This window comes from Lepus europaeus, chromosome 6 (assembly GCF_033115175.1).
Source record: "Lepus europaeus isolate LE1 chromosome 6, mLepTim1.pri, whole genome shotgun sequence".
Lineage (NCBI taxonomy): Eukaryota > Metazoa > Chordata > Mammalia > Lagomorpha > Leporidae > Lepus > Lepus europaeus.
Window position 1 is genome coordinate 639,882 of NC_084832.1, and position 25,441 is coordinate 665,322.

Genomic DNA, 25,441 nt, shown 5'->3' on the forward strand with positions numbered 1-25,441 from the left:
TGGCCGAGGCTGCCCTGTGCCACCTGCCAACGGTGTCCGGTGTTGTGTGTCAGCGAGCCCTAGGGAGGGAAAATGCCGACCGCTTGCCCTGCTGTTTGCTGCTAGCATCCTGGTGAGGACTCGGTGGCGAGGCCACGTTGCGTGTGCACCCTTGGTGGGAGGCCACAGGAGCCGGTCCCTCGGCTTTCAGGACAGGAGTAGAGCCACAGGTGAAGCACTGGAGGTGTTTAAGTCTTTTTTTTTTTTTTTTGACAGGCAGAGTGGACAGTGAGAGAGAGAGACAGAGAGAAAGGTCTTCCTTTTTGCCGTTGGTTCACCCTCCAATGGCCACCGTGGCCGGTGTTTAAGTCTTACTAGAACTGTTGTCAGCCGGGAAGCTGGGAGCCTGCCTTCAGCCCACTGCCCCCTCGGTTGTGTGGTGGGCCTGTTTCCCTCTCAGTGTCTTCATCTGTGTTCTCCATTTGTATGTTTCTGTCAGTTGTAATTATTATTGTGTTTCTGTAAATCGCCTCATCTTTATTTGAACAAGCCGAGTGCAGTCCTTTAAATGACGGTCGCTCCCTTATTCTACAGAACGTTTGGGGCCGTCATACGCTGGCAGTGGCCCAGAGTGTTTGGTGTTTCTGTCATGGGGTTACCCATCCTGGCTCTGGAAGTAGTATGGTGTTACTTTGTTTCAGTAGTTACTATATATAGTACAGGTACTTGACAGTGATTTATCACCTTCCACAGCCTCTGCCGCATGTTTCATTTTATTTCTGTCTCGCGTACACAGACGTCCTTAGTATTATCATTTTCATTTAACTGTAATTGGCTCCTTGTGCCTCCTTGTGGCACTTTAGTAGTTAGAACATTTTTGTTGGGGGTGCATGTATGCTTTCATCAATGGGGTCCAGTTGACTGTAAAGTGAGGAAAATCTTAAAACGTTCCTAAGCTGTGAGGCGTCCTCCCACGGCTCGCAGCCTGAATTTAAAGACGGAGAGTGTGCAGATGTGTCCCAGGGTGACAGAGGTGCCTCGCATCAGGGGGCTGAGTGGATGCTGCAGAGTTGTGCCGAGACTTAGAAAAGTGCTGATCTGCCTCGTGCAGAGTCAGCTGGGGAGGATCAGAGTGTGTGTTGGACAGATTCCGTTTCCTAAGACTGCAGTCTTAACTGAAGAACAAGGCTTTTCTCTCCCTGCAGTTCCAAAATGGAGTCACCCAACAAAGCAAAGTCCAGTTAAAACACAGGCCTTGGGGCCATCGTCGTGGCTCAGGGGGTTCAGCGGCCACCTGCAGTACTGGCATCCCAGGAGACCCAGATGGGGTTCCAGGTCATGGCTTCCACCTGGCCAGGCCCTGCCATAGCTGTTGCAGCCATCTGGGGAGTGAACCAATAGCAGATCTCTCTCCCTCTTGCTCTGTAACTGTGCCTTTCAAATAAAATTTTTTAAAGATTTATTTATTTGAAAGGCAGAGTTACAGAGAGGGAGAAATAGAGAAAAAGGCCTTCCATTTGCTGCTCCACTCCCCAAATGGCCGCAGTGGCCAGAGCTGGGCCAGTCAAAAGCCAGGAGCTTCTTCCAGGTCTCCCACATGGGTGCAGGGGTCAAGGACTTGGGCCATCTTCTGCTGCTTTTCCTGGCCACAGCAGAGAGCTGGATTGGAAGTGGAGCAGCCAGGACCCGAACTGGCGCCCTTATGGGATGTCAGCACTGCATGTTACCCGCTACGTCGACAGCGCTGGTCACTCAAATAAATAAATCTCTAAAAATTATATATTTAGGCCTTAGGAGTAGAGACTGAGAGCAGCCCTGCAGTGTCTCACTGGCTCTCCGGTGTCTTCCATGTCCCACAGCATAAGCTGAAGTCATCTCAGAAGGACAAAGTCCGCCAGTTTATGGCGTGTACTCAGGCTAGCGAAACAACCGCCATCTACTGCTTGACACAGAATGAGTGGAAACTAGATGAGGCCACGGACAGCTTCTTCCAGAACCCAGACTCGTTTCACAGGGAGTCCCTGCGGAGCACTGTGGACCAGAAGAAGCTAGAACAGCTGTACGGCAGGTACAAAGGTAAGGGGTGTCATGGCAGCAGAGCTGGACTGAATGCGTGTCTAGCATGCAGAGTGCATGGTATGTGTCTCAAATATCTGGTCCAGGTTCCCTTCGTCGTCTTCCTGGTTCTCAGTGGCAGGACCCACTTCCTTCAGTCTGAATGAGACTGGACCGTGACTCAGGGTAGACTGGGGAGGTAGGGAGGAGGGGGATGCCAGGGTTGAGCAAGCCCTCGCCCAACTTCTGTGCAGTGAGAGTGGCGTCATGGCAGCCAGTCTGAGGCTAGTAAAATCACCGAGTGCCCTGGCGATGGGTATGCCTATAAATGCAGTGTTTTTTTTTTCTTTTTTTAAAAAAAGATTTATTTATTTATTTGAAAGTCAGAGTTACACAGAGAGAAGAGAGGAAGAGAGAGAGAGAGAGAGAGAGAGAGAGAGGTTGGTCTTCCATCCGATGGTTCACTCCCCAATTGGCCGCAACCGCCAAAGCTGGGCCTATCTGAAGCCAGGAGCCTCTTCTGGGTCTCCCACGTGGGTGCAGGGGCCCAAGCACTTGGACCATCTTCTGCTGCTTTCCCAGGCCACAGCAGAGAGCTGGATCAGAAGTGGAGCAGCCGGGAATAGAACCAGCATCCGTATGAGATACCAGCACTGCAGGCAGCGGCTTTACCCGCTACGCCACAGCGCCAGCCCCTAGAGTTACTTTGAAAGATAGTGTAACTTCTCTCTCTCTTCATGTTGACTGCAGACCCACAAGATGAAAACAAAATCGGAATTGATGGAATTCAACAGTTCTGTGATGATTTAAGCTTGGATCCTGCCAGTATCAGCGTCTTGGTCATCGCGTGGAAATTCAGGGCGGCAACTCAGTGTGAATTTAGCAAAAAGGAGTTTATGGAGGGAATGACGGAGCTTGGGTGAGTAAGTTGTTTCAGTTAAATCTTTCCAGAAAGGAAGATACTTTCAGCACTAATTCTTTTTCACCGCCCCGTGAATACCAGTTTCATATCTGCCGTTTTCCTTTGTGTATCTTAGAATTTCTTAGTATGTTTGCACTGCTAAGCCTTTGGCTTTCCTTTAGGTTCCAGTGTAAAGTTTTATTTACTATTTTTGTTTCTTTTAATCACTTTTGTAACTAATTTTTAAAAAAAAAAATTTTCCCTCTCTGTCCACTCTGCCTGTCAAAAAGAAAAAAAAATTTTCCCTTCCAATTTTGAATTAACAGTAAAAACAGGATTATTTTCAGCCATTCAGTTATTTTATAATGTTATGTACCCAATGTGTAATTCATTACAATGCTATATTAAACGTTAATAAAATATTTTGGTTTTTGCTTGTAACGTTTGTCTATCTACGGTCAGGGTTGGGGTGAAAGCCTAATTTAGTAAGTAAATTTGTAATGTAGCATGTTTCTCGCCTGTCCGGTAAGTCATGGAAGCAGTGAGAGTCCCCGGTGGGAAGCTGACCTGTTCCGCGGCGTGGTGTGCGCCCAGCCCCTTGCTGCCACGTCAGGCGGCTCAGTGCCACACTGTGGAAGAGCTCGTCTCCAGCTGCCGAGAAGAACGCAAGCTTTACAGCCCGGTGGGGACGTCAGCCGTGGTCTGCGGGAGCCTGCGAGGTCGTCTGGTCTGAGGGAGCCTGTGAGGGCAGCCACAGGCAGGACTCGAGATCCAATAAGGTTGTGACAGGCTGGTGTGTTTTCAAGATTTACTTGTTTATTTGAATGGTACAGTTACACAGCGAGAAGAAGACAGAGAGAGAGGTCTCCCATACACTGGTTCACTCCCCAAATGGCCACAACGGCTAGGGCTGTGCCAGGAACAAAGCCAGGAGCTTTTTCTGGGTCTCCCACATAGGTGCAGGGGCCCAAGGACTCGGGCCACCTTCTGCTGCTTTCCCAGGCTCATTAGCACAGAGCTGGATCAGAAGTGGAGCAGCCAGCACTTGAACTGGTGCCCATGTGGGATGCTAACACTGCAGGCCTCGGCTTAGCCATCTGTGCACACAGTACCGGCTCCTGCAGGCTAATATTTCAGTTGATAAATTTGTGTGGCCTGAGAATGATGTTATAAATATCCAACTAGCCCCTGGCAGAGAAAAGTCTCCCCACCCCATCCTTCAGGTAAACAAGTGTTCTTACAGCACGGAAGGGGGGAAAAGCCAACAGTGCTTGTTTTCTGCGGACCCAGTGAGTGCCCTGTGTAGGCGTGCAGTCTAAGACTTCTAGTGAGTGTCCCACGCTCCTGCTGGTTGTTGAGGACCAACAGGAGCCCGAGCCTGCAGTGCTGTGACAGCTGTGGCTTTGCAAGTCTGAAGGCCTGGTGGATGGCTGCTGGAAGCGGTGTCCCGTCGGGCTAGGCTGTGCCATGTCCCCAGCTAAAACCTCCGCAGGATGGGCAGTCCTGGGCATGGGTGCTTCCTGCAGAAGCACTTACCGGCGTGTCCTGGTTATCGTCCACAAACACGTTGTAAAAGTTCCTGAAGTTCCTATTAGCCTACTACGCGACATAACCTATTTTAGAGATTTTTGGCATGAATCTTCCCAAAATAGGACAGTTTCTTGCCTTCTTGTCCCAGGTAAATGTTCTAAGGTTATCAGGTTTATGATGGGTAATAACACCACTCTCCATATCTGACACTGTGAGCCTGGTAAATATTACAATTCTCTATGCATTGTTAATGCCCTGTGCTTCTAGAACTGCTGGCTTTAATTTAAATAGCACTGAGTTTTAAAAGCACTTTAGCTCTTTTGTTTGCACTATTTTTATTTTTTCATACTTTTTCCTATCAACTCTCCTGACTGAAGTTAGCAAACCTCCTTTTAACAGTGCTACCTCACTTCGTTGGGGACTTGAGGACTCTTAGGTAAACCGAGAGAAATTTCTGAGTGTGGTGTACGGAGAGATTCACATGAGTTGGACCACAGGGATAGCTAGAACACTGCGAACTTTTTTTTTTTTTTTGAAATCTGCTTGAAGGGATTAAAGGGCTAACCAGGTAGTGAAGGCTTGGGAAGCAGAGATCCAAAAGGTGAGCACAGCAGCCGGGCCTGCTTTTCCCTAAAGGTGGTTGCCAGTCGACAGCCTTTTCTAGGTGTGCAGACAGGAACGGCACTGAAGGCGTCGTCCAGGTGCAGGGAGGGACAGGCGGAAGCCCTCACCGGAGCTGCTCTCACCCCGGCCATCTGAGCCTAGAAGGTAGCGCCCTCTGAATTCTGCATGGCTGAGGCTCAGCGGCTGCTGGCAGAAGAAAGTGAAATACTATTTGGAAAAAGACCTCATGTCTACAGACAAGTTTTTCTAATACAGTGTCCAGCACAGTATCAGAAAGAAGCAGAAATGTGAGAAGATAGGATTACATGAAAAGAGCGAGCAGGAAAACCGGACGGCAGAAATGGACCTGGTGGTTCCAGGTGATAGGATGTTTAAACAGACTTGAAAAGAACTCGGCTCGCTTTGCTCAGCAGACGGAAGACTGCAGGATTACCAGGGAGCTAGACGTTACAGTCTCGTGCAGAACTTGAGACAGGTGAGTAAAGTGGGAGGGCTCACGCCGCCTGACGTCTCGACAGCCAGGATAACGCTTCAGGACAAAGCAGCCCAGGGCCGGTTTTCCCGCTGACGAGCCAGGGCGTTTCGGTGAGGGGAGGGCCTCCTGAGCAGGGGAGGGGAAGCACTGGGCGCAGGAAGACTCCAGCCTCGGTCTCTGCCTCACGGTGTACGTCAGGGTCAGCCCGATTGCAGAGCCAGACAGAAATGCAAACTCTGGAGTTTTCACACCACAAAAAATAAAAGAAAAGTTGGTAAATGGGACTTGAGCTGACTTCACAGTTCTGCTTATCCACAGGTGTCAAGGGAATAGAAAAGGCAAAGGGTCGTGGGAGGAAATGTTTGTGTAAATGTCTTGTGAATATCAAATATCTTAGAAATACAAACACCAGGCCGGTGCCGCGGCTCAATAGGCTAATCCTCCACCTGCGGCGCCGGCACACCGGGTTCTAGTCCCAGTCGGGGCGCCAGATTCTGTCCCGGTTGCCCCTCTTCCAGGGCAGCTCTCTGCTGTGGCCCAGGAAGGCAGTGGAGGATGGCCCAAGTGCTTGGGCCCTGCACCCCCTGGGAGACCAGGAGAAGCACCTGGCTCCTGCCTTCGGATCAGCACGGTGCGCTGGCCGCAGCGGCCATTGGAGGGTGAACCAACGGTAAAGGAAGACCTTTCTCGCTGTCTCTCTCTCTCACTGTCCACACTGCCTGTCAAAAAAAAAAGAAATACAAACACCAAACACCTCAGATATCAAATATCTCACCTCATAAATATCAAATACCTCATGGTCCTTATAACTATCATAAGTATCTCAAATACCTCATAAATATAAACATCAAATACCTCAAATCTCAAATACCTTAAGCAGCTCAAATATTAAAATCATAAATACCTCAAATATCAGATATTTCAAATGTTATCATACCTCATAAATAGAAATATCAAATATCTGGAATCTCAGAAATATCTCATAAATGCCTCATAAATACTAATATCAAATACCTCATAAGCATAAATACTTGTAAATACCTCATCAAATGTCGGACATCAGATACCAAACACCTCAAAAATATCTTACAGGTATCTCATAAGTGCATCATGGACCAATAGCAAATATTTCAAACGCCACAGGCAGACGCATAGCTCAGTACTTCCTGAGTATCCCACGTGCATGTGGTCGGTATCCCACAGGCTCCTCACGGGTGCTGTGCAGATAGGAGTCCAGCCACGGCGGTGTTGGCACAGCAGTTAGTGTCTGTCCTTATCAGAGGCCTAGGTTTGATACCCGGCTCTCTCTCTGACTCTGTCTTCCTGCTAATGTGGACTCTGGGAGACAGCAGTGATGCCCAAGTAGCTGAATCCCTGCCACCTATGTGAGAGACCTCGATTGAATTCCTGGCTCCTGGCATCTACCCCTGGCTCATGGCTACAGCGAACATTTGAGTGAGAAGTCAGCTTATCAGACTGTTCTGTATCTTTCTATTTGCTAAGTAAATAATACAGTCAAAAGAATGCAAGGAAAATTAGGCAGGCAATGGATGATTTAAACCAGAATGTCAGTAACTACATAGTTGTAATAAACTAAATGCAAAATGGATCTTTTTTAAATCAACTAACCAGCTGTTGTGCATACTGCTAACAATAGATTTAAAACATGGGGTAGAGAAAAATTAATGTATCATGATGAAGATATAGTCACTTCAGAAATATTCTAGAAACCTGGTAAAAATGGATGATACTGGCCATAAAGTGAATTGGAACAGTTTCAGCGGATTGAAGCTATCCAGGTGTGTTTTCTGGCCATAGTACGCTTAAACCAGGAATGTAACAAGATAGCCAGGCAGCTTAAAATCTATGTGGATGTTGTATACCTCTAACCCTTGGATTGAAAATAAAGGTTACAATGAAAACTAGAAAATATTTTGAATTGAGTGATGAAGAAAAGTCTGATGTGAAACCTTGCAGGTTTCAGCTTCAACGCGTATTTCAGAAGAAAAGACAGTAAGTGTCGTAAGACCAGTGAGCAAGACAGCCTGTCAAGGAGCAGGAAATTAAAGATGGTGGAAGGAGGAACTCACTTTTAAAAACTGATTTAATAGAATAATAGTTAAATAGAAACAAGCTGTCAACAGAGAAGCCAGCAAAACCGGAGGCTTGTCGTTTGAAAAGGCTTCTAGAAGCAGTAGCAGCCAATGTAGAATAAAAAGAGCATCTCTGTAAATCTTACATTGTAGAAAATAACTATCGTGAACAACTTAATGCCAATAAATTGACAATCTATGTGAAACAGAGAAATTCTTTTAAAGAAACAACTATTTTTTATTTAGGATTTGTTCTGTTTCTTTTTGAAGGGTATAGAGTTAGAGAGGGGGAGAGACAGAGACAGAGAGAGGTCCTCCATCCGTTGGTTCACTTTCCAAATGGCTGGGCCAGGTCAGATCCAGGAGCCAGGAGCCAGGAGCCTCTCCCAGTCTTCCCTGTGGGTGCAGGGGCCAAGCACTGGGGTCGTCGTCTTCCACTGCTTTCCCTGGCATCAGCAGGAGCCAGACTGGAAGCGGAGCACCCACGTGGGACACCAGCGGCTGGCCCAACCCGCCACGCCACAGTGCCAGCCCTCAAACAACTTGCTGAAACTGACATAAAGAAATGAAGAATCTTTTTTTTTTTTAAATTTTTTGACAGAGTGGACAGTGAGAGAGAGACAGAGAGAAAGGCCTTCCTTTTGCCCTTGGTTCACCCTCCAATGGCCGCCACGGCTGGCGCACTGCGGCCAGTGCATCACGCTGATCCGAAGCCAGGAGCCAGGTGCTTCTCCTGGTCTCCCATGGGGGCAGAGCCCAAGGGCTTGGGCCATCCTCCACTGTACTCCCGGGCCACAGCAGAGGGCTGGCCTGGAAGAGGGGCAACCGGGACAGAATCCGGCGTCCCGACCGGGACTAGAACCCGGTGTGCCAGCGCCACAAGGTGGAGGATTAGCCTAGTGAGCCGCGGCACCGGCCAGAAATGAAGAATGTTGTTGGATAATCTTTAGGGGTTTGAGCCTGTAACTTAGAATCTCAAGGGGAAACTGCGGGATGGGATGGCTTCACTAGCACATCCTTCCAAACTTATTGGGGAAAAATGTTACCAGTGTTACAAACCCGTGGGAGAACAGCAGAGCAGGAAAGATCCCCCATCCTAAGGCTGCGCAGCCCAGTGACAAGCGCTGGGAAGAGAAGGGAGACTTGCAGGCTGCCCTCAGTGAGGAGACCCCAGAGGGAAGAGACAGAAGCCGTGGTGCCCTGAGCGTGCGGACAACAGGCGGAGTCGAGCTCCGGAGACACAGTGGCCGAGAGGCCGGGAGAACACACGGGCCTTGTCGTGTCCAGGAACGCAGGATTGTTCAACTCTCTGTGTCACAGGAAGAAACACCCCTAATACTCTCCAGGTAAAATTCAGCTTCCATTTAAGACTTCTTAAAAAACAGAAAAACTCCAAACCGGGGCTGTGGCACTGGGGGTTAGAGCACCGCCTGCAGTGCCGGATCCCGTGTGGGCGCCGGTTCTCGGCTGCTCCACTTCCCATCCAGCTCCCTGCTAACGGCCTGGGAAGGCAGTGGAGGATGACCCAAGCACTTGGGCCCCTGCACCCATGTGGGAGACCTGGAGGAAGCTCCTTGCTCCTGGCTTTCCCCTGGCCCAGCCCCAGCTGTTGGGGCCACTTGGGGAGTGAACCAGTGGATAATGGAAGATTTCTCTCTAACTCTGCCTTTCAGGTAAATAAAATCTTAAAAACTGATAGAAAACTAATCTGGCCAGAAAAAAAAAAATAACCCCACAGCAAACATTACACTCACTCAGGTTGTAAGCTACTTGTTCCTTGAGGGAACCAAACCCCATGCCTGCTTCTCACCGGCTGGACAGGAGACCGTGGCTGTGCTACGAGAAGTACCGGCACTGGCGGTGAGGGCCCAGGCCACAAGACCCACGGCGAGCAAACAGCAGTCATACTTCAAACGCCATGTGAATCTTAGATGTGCCATTTCCAGTATCAAAAAATGCAAACCATTGAGGGTAAGTGTGGCTAAAGATGTAGGGAAGGCAGTGATGGAGAGGAGAAAAGAACTGAGTGAGTGGAGAAGCAGAGGCACTCAGTATTCTGTCCCTAGGTTTATCTGTTCGTGTGGTGCAGGTGCCGTCAGAAGCCCCAAGAGACCATGGGTTTATGTGCAATTTGACAAGATGACTTGAAATTTTTGTGCAGATGCACAGTCAGAAATAACCAACAGAAGAAGATGAAGGCGTTGCGAAGATTTTTCTCTATCAGATACTAGGTTTGGAAGCTACAGTAATCACAGCTACGTGGCGGGGGTGGGCATTGGGCGCAGTGGTTCCACGGCTCGGAACACCCGCGTGCCATGTCAGAGTGCTTGGGTTCAAGTCCCAGCGCCACCTCAGATCAGCTTCCTGCTGATGGCAGCAGGTGATGGCCCAAGTACTCGGGTCCCTGCCACCCACATGGGAGACCCAGCTGGAGTTCCAGGCTCCTGGCTTCCGCCAGGCCCAGCGCTGGCTGTTGTAGGTGTTTGAGGAGTGAACCAGCAGATGAAAGATTGTTCTGTGTGTGTGTGTACCTGTGTGTCTTTTCCCCTTTCAAATGATTTTTTTTTTTGAGAAAATGCTCCATGGTACTAGTGTCAGTGGACAGAATGGGGAGCTCAGAAGCCGGCCTGTGTGTGGGATGTTCCAGAGGTGTTACCTAGAAGAGGAGGAAAGACATGTTTGATAAGCAGTCCTGGGGGAGCGGGCTAGTCACAGGGGAAAACTAATCTTGCTCTCGACCTCGCAGCGTGTGTGAAGGGCAGCAGTGGTCAGTAGATTGTGGATTTCAGTACAAAAGGCTAAATGGCAAAGTCAGAAAGGCCCTCGAGGGGCTGTGTTGTGGCACAGCAGGTCAGGTTGTCACTTGTGATGCGCAGCCGGCATGGGTGCCACTTCGGGTCCTGGCTGCTCCACTTCTGATCCAGGTCCCTGCTGATGGCCCTGGGAAAGCAGAAGATGGTCCAAGTGCTTGGGTCCCTGCTACCCATGCAGGAGACCCAGATGGAGTTCCAGGCTCCTGGCTGCGACCAGGCCCAGTTCTGGCCATTGCGGCTGTTTGAGGAGTGAAGCAGTGGAGGATCTCTCCTCCTTTGGTTCTCCCTCTCTCTGTGACTCTGCTTTTCAAATAAATCTTTTTTAAAAGCCGCTAGAAGATAACGTGGAACTATGATAAGCAGTAAGGATGGTTTAAAACGTGTCACCAAGAACAAGCCAAGGGAGAGACAGAGTGCACTGTGCTGTACACATGACCCTCGAGAAGTGGGAAGGCAGCCAGCGTACAGCGACTCCTACAGATCAGTGAGAGAAAGGCGGCCGGATTGAAAAGTGAGCAAGAAATGTGAACAGACGCTTAGCGAAAGAGGTCACCCTAACAGCCAGTGGACATGTGAGACGCTGCCCTGCCACACTCATGACCGAGGACAGCCACAGGGAATAGATCCCACCCTCAGCAGCACGTCGTGGAGGTGTGGGCCACAGGGACTCTGCCATATGTTTGCAGAGCTCAGGACCCAGCTGTGCCACCCTGGGACGCACAGCTATGGAACGCGTTCCTGTGTGCCAGGATCTGCGAGCGCATAACCAGGAAACCAGAAACAGCAGGAAGCTTCACCTCAGCAGGAGCTGCGAGTTACAAGATACGGAGTTAACGGAAGCCCACGAGGCAGACGAAAGGAGTTCGCAGAAGCTGTGCGTGCCCAGAGATGGAGCTCAGACCCGAGTACCACACCTGGGAGGTCTCTTTCTGTGGGCTCAGAGACACCGAGGGGGCGGTGCTCCTGCACGGGGTGCAGCTAGAAGAGCAAGGAGCACCCAGCACAGGAGTCCACCTGCCCCCTGTGCAGGAGCAGAGGCTGTGTCCAGGGGCCTTGGGGCTGGTGCTGTCTGCAGCTGGCTGTGAGCTCCTGTGTGGGCTCCTGTGTGTGTGTCTGTGTGCTCCTGGCTGCTCTGTGTGTGTCTGCGTGGGCTCGTGGCTGCTCTGTGTGTTTCTGTGTGCTCATGGGCTCCTGTGTTTCTGCGTGGGCTCGTGGGCTCCTGTGTGTTTCTGTGTGCTCATGGCTGCTCTGTGTGTTTCTGTGTGCTCGTGGCTGCTCTGTGTGTTTCTGTGTGCTTGTGGGCTCCTGTGTGTTTCTGTGTGCTCGTGGCTGCTCTGTGTGTTTCTGTGTGCTCGTGGGCTCCTGTGTTTCTGCGTGGGCTCGTGGGCTCCTGTGTGTTTCTGTGTGCTCGTGGCTGCTCTGTGTGTTTCTGTGTGCTCATGGGCTCCTGTGTTTCTGCGTGGGCTCGTGGGCTCCTGTGTGTTTCTGTGTGCTCGTGGCTGTTCTGTGTGTGTCTGTGTGCTCATGACTGCCCTGTGTGTTTCTGTGTGCTCGTAGCTGCTCTGTGTGTTTCTGTGTGCTCGTGGGCTCCTGTGTGTGTCTGTGTGCTCATGGCTGCTCTGTGTGTGTCTGCATGGGCTCATGGGCTCCTGTGTGTGTCTGTGTGCTCGTAGCTGCTCTGTGTGTGTCTGTGTGCTCGTGGGCTCCTGTGTGTGTCTGTGTGCTCGTGGGCTCCTGTGTGTGTTTCTGTGTGCTCGTGGGCTCCTGTGTGTCTGTGTGCTCGTAGCTGCTCTGTGTGTGTCTGTGTGCTCATGGCTGCTCTGTGTGTTTCTGTGTGCTCGTGGCTGCTCTGTGTGTTTCTGTGTGCTCGTGGCTGCTCTGTGTGTGTCTGCGTGTGCTCGTGGGCCATCCCATGTGTTTCCGGGGTGCTGTCTGAGGCTTCCTTTCGTCTTTCCTTAGCTCTGCTCTGATTGGATAAGTGGATAAGGGAAGTGTTGCTTTCTCTAGTCCTCGCAGTTCAGTTGGAATAAAATAGGCTTTGTTTCCTTTTTCCAGGTTTTGCCTTACAGGTCATTTAGGTGTGGGCCATGGGCACAGTGCTTGAGACCTCACTGGGGACACCTCCCCCATCAGAGGGGCTGGATTTGGATCCCAGCTCCCCTGCACCCCAGCCTCCTGCTGTGCGCCCTGGCAGTAACGGACGGTTGTTTAAGCAGCTGGATCCCCGCCGTGCCCGTGAGAAACCCTGGCTGTGGTCTTAGCCCTGGCGGTTGCCGACATTTGAGGAGTGAACGAGCAGATGAAAGGTCTCTGTCTTCGAGTTTCTTAGCTGCCTTCCAAATAAAATTAAAACAAAACTTTTTAAAATTGATTTTAAATGGCTATTTTATATTTCTAAAGATTATTTGACTTTTTTGGAAGAAAATTTAATTTTAAAACTTGAGATTTTGTAATACTCGGATTTTTTAAAAAAGATTTATTTATTTAAAGGGCAGAATGACAGGAGGAGCAGAGAGAGAGCGCTTCCATCTGCTTGTTCACTCCCTAAATGGCCACAGTAGCCAGGGCGGGGCCAAGCTGAAGCCAGGTACTGGGACCCCATCTGGGTCTCCCGCGTGGGGGGCAGGGGCCCAAGGACTTGGGCTACCGTCCTCTGCTTCCCAGGGGCACTGTCGGCAGCTGGATCTGAAGCAGAGCAGCTGGTCTTGAGCCGGCACTCCTGTATGGAGTGGCAAGTTAACCAGTGTGCCACAAGTGCCAGCTCCTGTCCATGGCTGCTTTAACCAGCTGCAATGAAGAGTTCCGAAACACAGCATCTTAGTGATACAGGTTTGCTTTTGCCTTGCTCGATGGCACAGAGAGGCAGTAGTCCTGTCCCACGGCCTGCCTACCCCGTCACTGTGCTGTCTTCAGCGCTTTGGCCTGGGCACGGCTGAAGCTGCAGCTAACCCTTGCCCTTATTCAGGTTTACAAGAAGAAGTTCTGTTTGGACAGCAGCTTTGCTGAGACATAACGCACAGGCTGTGTTTTCTCCCATTTAAAGTTCACAGCCCAGGGCCAGTGGCGTGGTGCGGCCCCCGTGATGCCTGCGTTCCAAATCGGAGCACCTGCTTGCATCCTGTCCGGCTCTCTGCTGAATGTGCAACAGAAGATGACCGAGTGCTGGGTTCCTTGCCACCTGTGAGGGAGACTTGGATGGAGCTCTGGGCTCCTGGCTTCAGCCTGGCCAGCCTTTGGGGCTATTTAAGGATCGAGCCAGCAGATGGAAGATGTATCTGTCTCTCTGTTTCTGGCTCTCTTTCTCCCTTTCTCCCCCTTCTCTCCTTCCTCCCTATCTCTCCCCTCTCTGTCTTTCAAATAAATAAATCTTAAAAGTTATAAAGTTCACCCTCCGTGGCTTCAGCGTATGCACAGAGCTGTCCACCGTCAGCACCTGCAGCCCAGAGCCTCTCGGCTCCCTCTGGGCAGGAGGGGTGGGCCCTGTGACTCCCCTGGGCCCCGCACTCAAAACGGTGTCCATGTGCCTCATTGCAGGGGACACTGGGAAACGGGAGCCCTGTAGCCGCAGCCCTGCAGCACGGAGCAGGGAGGACCGGCCGGGGAGATGTGTCTGCCCTGAGCCACAGCTGTCTCTCTTGCAGGTGTGACAGCACCGAGAAGCTGAAAGCGCTTCTGCCGAGACTGGAGCAGGAACTCAAGGACTCCACGAAGTTTAAGGATTTTTATCAGTTTACTTTTACCTTTGCTAAGAACCCTGGGCAAAAAGGGTTAGGTGAGTATAACGTGCAGCCCTGTGAGAGGCCAGGTCTTAGCGGGACTGTAAGTGGAGATGCTCACCATGATTTTGGCATAGCAAACGGTGGTGGTGAGTTTTCAGTGCGCGTTCTGTGCCCCCTGCACCTCGCTGACCGGTTGGGATGGCCGGCAGTCGGCAGTGATGGTCGGAGCGTGGTGCCAGCTGGGCAGACCAGCCAGGTGACCTGCAGGTGGCTCGGCGGGTCGTGCTGTGCGCTGAGTGACCGCTGTGACTTGTGCTTTTACTATGTGTTGTTCACGGGAAAACTTAATTTCCCAGTTGGAGATCTTGCTCATCTGGATTTTGATCCTGCTCTGTTCTCTTCCCTCATTTCTGGCTCACCGCTGTCTGAAAGCCCAAGTTGATCATCCTTGTTGTCTTGCACCGTTCAGAGACGCCGCCTGCCGCTTTGGAGGGGCGGCCATGAGGCCTCTGAAGTAAGGATCAGACTCCAACAGAAAGTGCTCAGAGAGAGACTCCCGTCGATAAACAGTGTTCTCAGATGAGAAGGCGTCGCGGGGGGAGCCGGAGAGGGACTGGAGCCTCCAGGTGGAGACTGCCAGGAGCACAGGGTTTCCTGATGCCCGCCCCCCTTGGCTGTGCTCAAGGCTGCTCTTTGAGCAGCTGGCTTCTTTCCGTGGGGACTAACACACTCCTTTTTTCCTGTTCTCTATCCCACACTGTTCTGTGGCAGAATTCAAGCCATGACCCCAGTGACAGTGCCGTCATCGGTGTTTTCTAGAGCTCATTGCCAAGCTTGTCGAGAAATGGACAAGCAAGCAGCAGAGGCGCCCACTGTGCCCCTGGGCCATCTGGGCAGGGTGGCGGCCTGCTCCTGTGTGCCCCTGGGCCGTCCGGGCAGGGTGGCGGCCTGCTCCTGTGTGCCCCTGGGCCGTCCGGGCAGGGTGGCGGCCTGCTCCTGTGTGCCCCTGGGCCGTCCAGGCAGGGTGGCGGCCTGCTCCTGCGTGCCCCTGGGCCGTCCGGGCAGGGTAGCGGCCAGCTCCTGTGTGCCCCTGGGCCGTCCGGGCAGGGTGGCGGCCTGCTCCTGCGTGCCCCTGGGCCGTCCGGGCAGGGTGGCGGCCAGCTCCTGTGTGCCCCTGGGCCGTCCGGGCAGGGTGGCGGCCTGCTCCTGTGTGCCCCTGGGCCGTCCGGGCAGGGTGGCGGCCTGCTCCTGTGTGCCCCTGGGCCATCTAGGCAGGGTGGCGGCCTGCTCCTGTGTGCCCCTGGGCCGTCCGGGCAGGGTGGCGGCCAGCTCCTGTGTGCCCCTGGGCCGTCCGGGCAGGGTGGCGGCCTGCTCCTGCTGGATGGCCCTTTCTCCTTGCACTCCAGGGCTTTCACCTCTGTGTCTCCTGGGTCCCTGTGTTCACAGGGACACTCACTCCTACAGGAGGGGCACCCCCCTGCTTTACTGAACTAGGGCCTCTTCTGGTCTGTGGCCCGCCCTGGTTTTCAGAGGGGCTTCAGGGGCCCGTTGCTGCTGAGTTTGTCCCGGGAGGCGTTCCTGGCTTTGTGACGTTAGCCTGATCTGAACTTGCGGCAGCAGCATTTGCACCGTGTTGCTTGCTGGTTCTCATAAGAAAGCACCTGGCGTCTGAGTGTGTGGAGCTCTCCGTCTCACTGCTCCATTCCTCTTCATCGTTTTCAGAGTAGCCTCCTCTTCCTCATTTGTACTGATTGCTTGTGCGAGCTCGGCACCCTTCCTTTTATAGTCTTGAAAGGGAAAGTGTTTACAGTGGTTGGCATTTCCTGTGACTTCCAGGGTCGTTGTGTTTGAGATGCAGCAAGGAACGCTGGGAGCTGGGCTGCAGGCAGCGCCCACAGCACCGCTGGTTGGGTCGGCACCTGCCACACAAGCAGCCGCCTCGGAAGCAAGGCGCTGCACACGAGGGCTTGTTCCATAGCTCCCGCTCCCGCGGGCCAGGTAGACGGGCCAGGGAGCCCTCGCCTCCCCCCATACTGCCCACCCAGGACGACACCACAGCAATTCCCAGTAGGTGGAAGTCAGGCTCTGCATTGCCCGATTTAAAGTGACAGTGCTTGCTTTCCTCACGGGTATTCCAACAACATTCAGCCTAAGGATACGCAGTGTTTGAAACCTCGTCTGCGACACCGGACCTGATGCATTTTAGCACGAAGCAGCGCAACAGGCCGGCAAAGCCAAACCGGCTAGAGCGTGGCCCTCAGTTTCTCTGCTGACAGCAGCAGATCATCTTCTTACTCCTGAGACACCTAAGTGTTTACCAGGCGTCCACCCTGATTTTGTTTCTTTGCTTCATGGGGGTAATTGAAGAAAAATGAAATTACATTCAAACCATAGTCTCTTCAGAATTCTGGGATTGTGTGGCTGTTTCATAGAGATTACACACTGTTTTAGAAAATTTAAGAGCGCTTTAAAAAAAAATAAAGCAAGAAGAATATTTTTGTGATCGTAAACCAAAACCAGAGTGGCTGATTTAAACCATTTCAAATCTGACTATCGCGAGGTCTCTGTCCCTGGGGAGCTGGAACGCGTGGGCTCGAGGGTGCACGGGAGGTGTGCCCAGTACCTCCTCCACTGCTGAGCCCCCGTCTGTGCAGAGACTGCGTGTGCTGCCGTGTCTGTGTGCCCCTGGGCTGTCCTGGCAGGATGGCAGCCTGCTCCTGTGTGCCCCTGTGCACTGAGACTGCGTGTGCTCACATGTCTGTGTCCATGGCCAGCGCAGTACAGGGGCTCATGAAGGTGTTTCAATTCTGTTTTCACGTAAGGAACTTGAGTGGCTTCCTCCTGGCTCGAGTTTGGAGCTGGCTCTGGGAGTGCTGGTTCCGAGGAAGCCTGGTTCCGGACGTGGCTACGTCCTGTGTGCCCTGAGGCCCCTCCCTGGCAGAGAACCATCGTCTTCGTCTGGCCCTAAGCATTTCAACTCAGGGGAGAGGGCCCAGGTCCTTGGGGAGAAAGCGGCCGCTCTGGAACTCTGGCCCCCGTGCTGGCCACCTGCGGTCTCTGCTCTCAGTTTGACTCGTTACTGTGGTGGTTTTGCACACGGCTCCGTGTGGGACTGTGTTAAACACCGTGCACAGACGGTAGCCCTGGGAAACTTGCACCGTGCAGAGACAGTAGCCCTGGGAAACTCACACCGTGCACAGACGGTAGCCGTGGGAGACTCGCGCCGTGCACGGACGGTAGCCGTGGGAGACTCGCACCGTGCACAGACGTAGCCTGTGGGAGACTCGCACCGTGCACAGACGGTAGCCGTGGGAGACTCGCACCGTGCAGAGACGGTAGCCCTGGGAAACTCGCACCGTGCAGAGACGGTAGCCGTGGGAGACTCGCACCGTGCAGAGACGGTAGCCGTGGGAGACTCGCACCGTGCACGGACGGTAGCCGTGGGAGACTCACACCGTGCACAGACGTAGCCTGTGGGAGACTCGCACCGTGCAGAGACGGTAGCCGTGGGAGACTCGCACCGTGCAGAGACGGTAGCCGTGGGAGACTCGCACCGTGCACGGACGGTAGCCGTGGGAGACTCGCACCGTGCGCGGACGGTAGCCGTGGGAGACTCGCACCGTGCGCGGACGGTAGCCGTGGGAGACTCGCACCGTGCGCGGACGGTAGCCGTGGGAGACTCGCACCGTGCGCGGACGGTAGCCGTGGGAGACTCGCACCGTGCGCGGACGGTAGCCGTGGGAGACTCGCACCGTGCGCGGACGGTAGCCGTGGGAGACTCGCACCGTGCACAGATGTAGCCTGTGGGAGACTCGCACCGTGCACGGACGGTAGCCGTGGGAGACTCGCACCGTGCACGGACGGTAGCCGTGGGAGACTCGCACCGTGCACGGACGGTAGCCGTGGGAGACTCGCACCGTGCACGGACGGTAGCCGTGGGAGACTCGCACCGTGCACGGACGGTAGCCGTGGGAGACTCGCACCGTGCACGGATGGTAGCCGTGGGAAACTTGCACACTTTCTGTGAGTCGTACGATTGTCAAGCATGCAGGTCAGGTACTTTGTAAGAAAGGTTTCTAGGACCAAACTGGCCCGGAAGCAAGCAGGTGAAATGTTTGCCGTGAACTTTGTTTCTCTTTCCTCCCCAGGTTCACCTCCACCTCTCAGTGTGAGAGCTTTACACCATTCAGATGAGCTGAATATAGATTGCAATTAATGTTGCTCCTAAGGGATAAGGATGTAGCCTTATAAGCAGGACAAGAGTAACCTCCTTAGCATTGTACTGCGGGCCCAATAGGTAAGGCCTAGAGAGCTGCCCACGCGCCCGGTCCGGGACGTCTGACTCCTCTCGCTTTCTGATCGAGACCCAGGGTGTCTGCTGCTCGGAGGCCCCCGCGGGCCCTTCAGACACGGAAACAGAGCTCTTCTGTCAGCTGGCTGCTGCCTAGACCACGCTCCGTGTCCCCTCTAACAGGGACCGGCCCTGGCAACCTCCGAGCTCCGGCTTTAGTCACCATTTCACCCACTTGGGACTACAGCAGGTTCAACCGGAGATCTTTTGAAGTGTTTAATTGGGTATTTTGCCCTAAACAAATGTAGTCCCTTGACATCTTTATTTTTTTATTTTATGTTTTATTTATTTATTTGACAGGTAGAGTTACAGACAGTGAGAGAGAGACAGAGAGAAAGGTCTTCCTTCCGCTGGTTCACCCCCCAAGTGGCCACTACAGCCAGCGCTGCGCCAGTCCGAAGCCAGGAGCCGGGTGCTTCCTCCTGGTCTCCCGTGTGGGTGCAGGGCCCAAGCACTTGGGCCATCCTCCACTGCCCTCCTGGGCCACAGCAGAGAGCTGGACTGGAAGAGGAGCAACCGGGACTAGAACCCGGCGCCCATATGGGATTCCGGTGCCACAGGCAGAGGATTAGCCAATGAGCCACGGTGCCGGCCCCCCTTGACATCTTTATTGATCTGCTTTTCACATCAGTTTATCTGGTGTGATCAGGAAATTATTTCAGTGTAACTGCTCTGTTGCCTACAAGCTAGAGGTGATTGGTTTGAAGACATAAACCTCCTACCCTGTGTGTGCGCTTGGTCTGTCTGGCACACGACAGCAAACAGGAACCCTGCAGTGAGAGAACAAGTCAGTGTTGCAAAGCCTGCGACCACGCACCCCGTCAGCCACCTGCTGGAGAGGGGCCGGGGCGCGGAGGTGTATCACTGCCCTGCGGGCGGGCCTGGCAGCAGTCGTGACCTGGAAGGCTCCTGACCTCAGTGGCAGTGGGCGCTCTTCCCTGAGCTGCTCACGCGTCTGGCCCGCTCTGGAAGTCGGCAGTTCTCAGAGCTTTCTCGCTGGTGCAGGGCAGGGCAGGTCCGTGTGGAGGGCGGCGTGTCGCTCCTGGCCAAGATGCCAAACTGCAGCTTACTGCGGAGAAAGGAGAGCAGCCTGCGTTCAGAAAAGCACGCGTCACTAGGGATCAGGTCGGGATCAAAGAACGCGCGCCGGTCTCCCGCGCTGACCGCTGAGGGACAGTCAGCTCCCAGTGCAGACAGCTCAGCGCACAAGTCCTCTCCCACATCCGCAGAGCCCAGGGACGTTCAGCCGTCAGCCCTCCTGTGACGCCTGGGTGTTAGCCTGCTGGAAGCTCTTGTTCTTGGGCAATAGACAAAAAAAGAGAGTGGGTTTACTAACTGCTCTTTCTCTTTTTTTGCCAGATTTAGACATGGCTGTTGCCTATTGGAAACTGGTGTTATCTGGGAGGTTTAAGTTTTTAGATCTCTGGAACACGTTCTTACTGGTAAGTAGCGCCCCGTGGCTTGCTGTGTGTGCCCAGCCTGAAGGTGGGGTTGTCGGGTGTGCGGCTGTGTGCAGTCCCATGACTGGTGCTGGGTGAGGGGATGTCCCTCACAGATTCCCTCAGGTCCCAGGTGAGCCAGTGCACAGCCTTGGCACCGCATGGAAGGCACGGCGGCGAGCCCAGGTAGGGACTGCCCTTCGGGGGTCCCGGAGAACCGCTCATGGCGCCCCACAAGCACCCTCTCCTTGGGTTCTGCAAGGTCTGCCAGCGTCAGCAGCCCTCTGCCTGATGCCATCTGAACCCCTTGAGCTAAATCAGTGCCTCCCCGCAGGAAGTTTCCAGGCCTTAAGGAAAAAGCTTGGTGCAGCCACAGGGCTGTGCCTGGTCTCCAGCTGCCCCACGGCTCCCAGGCCAATGGCACTGTAACGTGTGTGTACAGTGGGTTTGTTGGCCAAGAGACGGTAGGGCGGGGCCTGTAGCCATGTCAGGCCCGTCTGGTGAGGTGGACAGCCCTGAGGGTGGCAGACCCACACAGCTTGTCCCCGCCATGGAAATCAAAGGAAGTGGTCTTCACAGCACAGCCCACAGCCTGGCCGAGCACCTGCGCCCCCACCACTCGGTTTAGGATGCCAGGTGGTGTGTGTACTTTGCCCTGCCACAGAATGAGCCATGTGGCCCTGGGCAAGTCCCTGTGTGTGCCTGAGTCTCCTCACGTAGGCACAGCACTCACAGAGTGGGCACGGGGACGGTGGGAGCTAACTGTGAGAGCTGTGTTGAGAAATCCCACCACATCCCGTCTGGCTACGTCTGTCCAGAGGTGGAGGAAACCTTGCCCGTGACCCCTTACTCCACCTGGGGTCAAACCCGAATGGCAGACATTCCCAGTGCGCAGGGTCAGGATGAACGTGCCCCTGGCCTTGTGACCACAAAACCCTGGAGCACCCAGTGTCCATGGGTAGGGAACGAGTTAAAAACGCAGCCCTGGTTACGGAGCCGCAGGGTGCGTGAGCTCGGTGTGCGTCGTCGGTCACAGGCTCCATCGCCCACGTATGCTGAGTGGAAAAGACGGTGGCAGGAAACCAGGAATAACTCGGTAGGAGTTAATGTTTTAAAGTGTTAAACAGCTTATAAGCTCTTGATGAGTTTACGTATAGAGGTAATTAACACGCAAGGACAGGCATGAGAGAGATGAGTGCTGACTTTGGGAGACCAGGCACTCCCTTGAATCGGGCAGGGCGGACGCAGCTCTTACATTACCTGTAACGTTGAGTCACAGGTTGCTTATTTATTCACTTACTTACTGATTTGAAAGATCAAGAGAGAGCTCTTCATCCTCTGGTTCTCTCCCCAAATGTCCACAACGTCCAGGGCTGAGCCAGGCCAAAGCCCGGAGCTGGGAACACACTGCTAGTCTCCCACAAGGGTGGCAGCGACCCAAGTCCTTGAACTCTCACCCCGGCCTCCAAGGGGCAGGTTAGCGGGAAGCTGGAATCAGAAGCAGAGCCCGTGCCTCACGCCATCCCCACGGTACCCTTGGAGGGGTGTCACGTCCCACTGGAAGACCTGCCTGTGTATAACGAGATGAGTGTTTGTAGTCGCTGGCACTCGTCCTGAACTGGTCTGCGGGAAGCAGCGAGGGCACGGTACGGCCAGGTGTCTGAGCAGCGGCGGTCTCTGGTCTGGAGTGTGAGGTGTTCGTCGGGGTCAAGTACGCCCGTTCCCTGTCTGGTCGTGGGCACTGTTGCTCTTAGCCTGGGTGCTGCTGTTACTGTGACCTGTAGCGTTTCTGCTGCTGGGCTCGCCCCTGGGTTAATGAGGATCCCTCAGTAGGTGTGGACCGCCGGCCTGAGCATCTGAGAGCCAAACTCGGTGTCAACCCGGGGGTTTTTCTCTTGCATATTAGGAACATCACAAAAGATCCATTCCCAGGGACACCTGGAACCTCCTGCTAGATTTTGGAAACATGATTGCAGACGATATGTCCAACTACGATGAAGAAGGTACTGGAGGTTGTGGGAGATGCTGTGTCGGATGGGACTGTCACCTCTCCCTGCCTCCAGAGGCTGAGGGCACAGGGGCCTGGAGGAGGAGAGGGGTTGACGGATTCAGAACCAGCAGTCAGGCAGGTCCCGTTCGTCTCCCAAGACGTGGGGGGTGGAGCAGCGCCCGCTGCTTCCTGCTTCTCAGAGATCACAGACAGCAGCACGCTGTTTCGGCTTACATGGTTTCCGGGATTTCAGGACCCTGCGCGTGTGCCACACTGGGAAAGCAGCAGAGCCTCTGGGCTGCAGGGTCTCTGAAGCCCCCCTCACGTCTTCCTCGTGGCCACGCATCTGGCCAGGGCGTGCTCTGGGGCAGCCTCGTCCCACACCTTCAGCCGGGGCACTGGGTGACTGCGGTGTGCGGGTCGTTTTAGTTCATCCATCTCTGTCCTCAGCTCCCCCCTTTTCCCGTCCCTCACAGGCAGCGAATCAGCACTTGTCAAGGGACAGAGGCTCGGCTTGCGGGAGCTGCGGGGGGCCCGGGGCCCTGTGTGAGTGGGCTCCCCTGGGGGGATCTGGCCAGCGGCCCTGCCTGGGGTCCGGAGCACCACTGACCAGAAGAGAGCTGCCCCTCGTGGCTGCCTCCTAGGACAGGTGGGCCTGGCTGCTGGGAGCCAGGCCCTGGAGCACACGTAGGGGCCATGTGTGGGCTGCCCTCACAGAGCCCAAGTTAGCGCACACCTGGCCTCCTCGAGCGTAAGGATTGTGGAACCTCAGCCGGCTTAGTCCATGAGCACGGCACGGATTCTTGAAATGCAGATGTTTTGTGGGAAAAACCTTGTCTGACCGACTTAACCTTCTGTGTTTCCTAGGCGCGTGGCCAGTCCTGATAGACGACTTTGTCGAGTACGCCCGGCCAGTGGTCTCGGGTGAGCCCCGCCCTTGCTAGGAGGAGAGTGGAGACGGGGCCGGGTTGTGAGATGAAGGCATCCCGCGCGGCCACGCTCTGGTCAGTCACTGCACGCCTGCCACCCTCTTCAGAGGCCATCCGCGACCAGGGGTGAGGCCGGCCTAGCCACCTCTGTCCACCCGACGGTGGCGGCCGACTCGGAGACCTGTCCTCAGCCGCTGCTTCGGGAGACTGCTGCATGGTTTTTCTAGTTACAAAGAAACGGCCCACGGCCGTGGGCAGGGCTGCAGGGACGCTTAGCTCAGGGTCCGAGGTGACGCCAGGGTCACCAGAACTCTGCACTGCGCTGTGATCGCCCTGAGGAGCCGCGCTGTGTCCTCGGGGGGCGCTGCACCTCCAGACAAGTCGGAGCTGTTGAAGATGCACCCGGAGAAGGTGATCCTCTACACAGCGTCGTTTTCTAAATTTGTGCCAGAAATTCAAGAGTTATATTTTTTTGAATTATCGAATGTCTAGATTTGCCAGATCTATTTTTGTTTGCACTTTCGGTAGTGTTTATCTGGAAATCACTTTCTGGTTTCTAAGACACCGTTGCAGTTTGCACGCGGGCACAGGCAGCGTGTCCCCAGTGAAGCTTCGCTTAGCTGCGTGCCGGAGGAGCCCCTCCGCGCCTGGTGATGCTACTGAACTGCCTGGGAAGTCCGAGTGTTTGTAATATGTTTTATTACATTCAAGAAGGGATTTTTCCATGAGAAAGATTTCTGTTGAGTGACGAGTTAGATGTGAAAACCAGACGTGCTGGTTCCTGTCACCCATGAGTGACACCCGCGCTGTCCAGCCATCGCACGGTTATGCACGCTTGACGCCGGCCCCAGGCCCCCGTCTCACCTGTGGGCCGCAGCCCACCCCTGCGCTGGGCACCTGGCTGGGTGCCCGTGCTCCTCCTGCCTCAGAGGGTCTGGACGCCCCTGCCCCTCTGGTGCTGAGCTGTGACCATCGCTCTGTGGCCACACCTCGCTTGCCACGTTTGGCCTCATAGGCCTGCCTTGCTGCCTGCCTGCAACTGGGCCATGAAACAGGTGGGCTGGGGTCGCTCTGTGGTGGGGGGGGACCCCCTCCAGACACCACAGAGAGCACCCCCCCAAGGTGCCCTCTGCACTTCAGGGAATGCTCGCTACTGCCCACAGTTTGTGTGCCCTGCCCCAGGTGGGACGAGCCGGCCCCTCCCAGTCATGCGGCGATGTAACCAGTCACGTGGGGACATAACTAGGCCCACGAGGACAGAACTGGGGTGTAGGGACAGAACTAGTTGTGTGAGGATTTAACTAGTCTTGGGACATAACCAGTCACATGGGGGCATAACTAGGCATGTGGGGACATAACTAGTCATATGAAGACATAACCAGTCACGGGTGTACAACTAGTCACATGGGGTCATAACTAGTTGTGTGAGGACGTAACTAGTCTTGGGACATAACCAGTCACATGGGGACATAACTAGTCATGTGGGGACATAACTAGTGTGAAGACATAATGAGTCGTGTGAGGATGTCACCAATCACGTGGGGACGTAACTAGTCTTGTGGGGACATAACTAGTATGAAGACATAACTAGTTGTGTGAGGACATAACTAGTGTGAAGACATAACGAGTTGTGTGAGGATGTAACCAGTCACATGGGGACATAACGAGTCGTGTGAGGACATAACCAGTCGTGTGAAGACGTAACTAGCAGAATCTAGAGCAAGCCACGTGCCCTTTCTCGCCTCTGCTCCCCTCTTCATAGCAGGAGCTGGGCCGTCTCTGTTAATACGACCTCAGGCACGTTGGCTTTCCTTCCAGGCCCTGTGTGCTCGACCTGTAACCTGGGTTCAGAGAAGTGCCCAGAGCTCAGCCACATGGAGACCGCGGGTCTGCACTCCCCTCTGAGACTTACACCCTGTGGGCTGTGCACACGTGGCAGAGAGGCTCGCCGCTCGGCCGCGTGCTGTGTGCAGGGCTGAGATCTGCAGAAACATTAAAGGTGTGTTCTCTGGCTGCGTGTCGTCTGCTTCTGTTCTGGGTTGTGCCGGCTTGTGCCGGCTCTCGCCACCGGAGGGCGGGCTCCTGCGCGCTGGCCTGGGACGCTCCCGGTGCGCACTCCCATCAGCTGCGTCTCGTGGTGTGCTTCCGTGGGAGCAGAATTCACAGAGAAGTGAGGGGAATTTTGTACCAGCACGAGCCCCGACTTGGTAAGAGTGGTGTAAGGTCGCCTGTGCCCTCAGAGTGCCTGGCTGACGCTGTCCTGTCTCTGACGTAGTGCACGCTGTGGAACAGCGTAGAGCTCACGGGCAGCACGTGTGTTCTCTGCCCCGCGGGGCCGGAGCGAACTTCACACCACAGCCGCGGTTCCTGTGCCCGAACGCGGAAACCGGTGAGCTCATCTCAGTGTTGCCGCTGGAGCTCAGGCCGTGGGGATTGTTCCAGGGTGTTCTCAGTGAAGGCCGGCAGGAGACCTGGCCCGGGACGGCGAGTGCCCTGGAGCAGGCTGGGCGCCTGGCTCCAGCTCCAGAACCCCGGCTTCCCAA

At 54.3% G+C, this 25,441-nt stretch overlaps 1 protein-coding gene across 2 annotated transcripts in view; it reads left to right on the plus strand.

The window, feature by feature from the left end:
• Positions 1–24,904, plus strand: part of DCUN1D2 (defective in cullin neddylation 1 domain containing 2) — a 28,576-nt gene extending 3,672 nt beyond the window's left edge. For both annotated transcript variants that reach the window (XM_062193904.1, XM_062193905.1), the window contains exons 2-7: positions 1,839–2,055; positions 2,785–2,953; positions 14,112–14,242; positions 19,900–19,982; positions 21,886–21,982; positions 22,837–24,904. In XM_062193904.1, coding sequence (XP_062049888.1) covers positions 1,839–2,055; positions 2,785–2,953; positions 14,112–14,242; positions 19,900–19,982; positions 21,886–21,982; positions 22,837–22,913 — 774 coding nt within the window. In that variant the 3' untranslated portion in view covers positions 22,914–24,904. The remainder of the gene's footprint in view (positions 1–1,838; positions 2,056–2,784; positions 2,954–14,111; positions 14,243–19,899; positions 19,983–21,885; positions 21,983–22,836) is intronic.
• Positions 24,905–25,441: the final 537 nt, after the last annotated feature.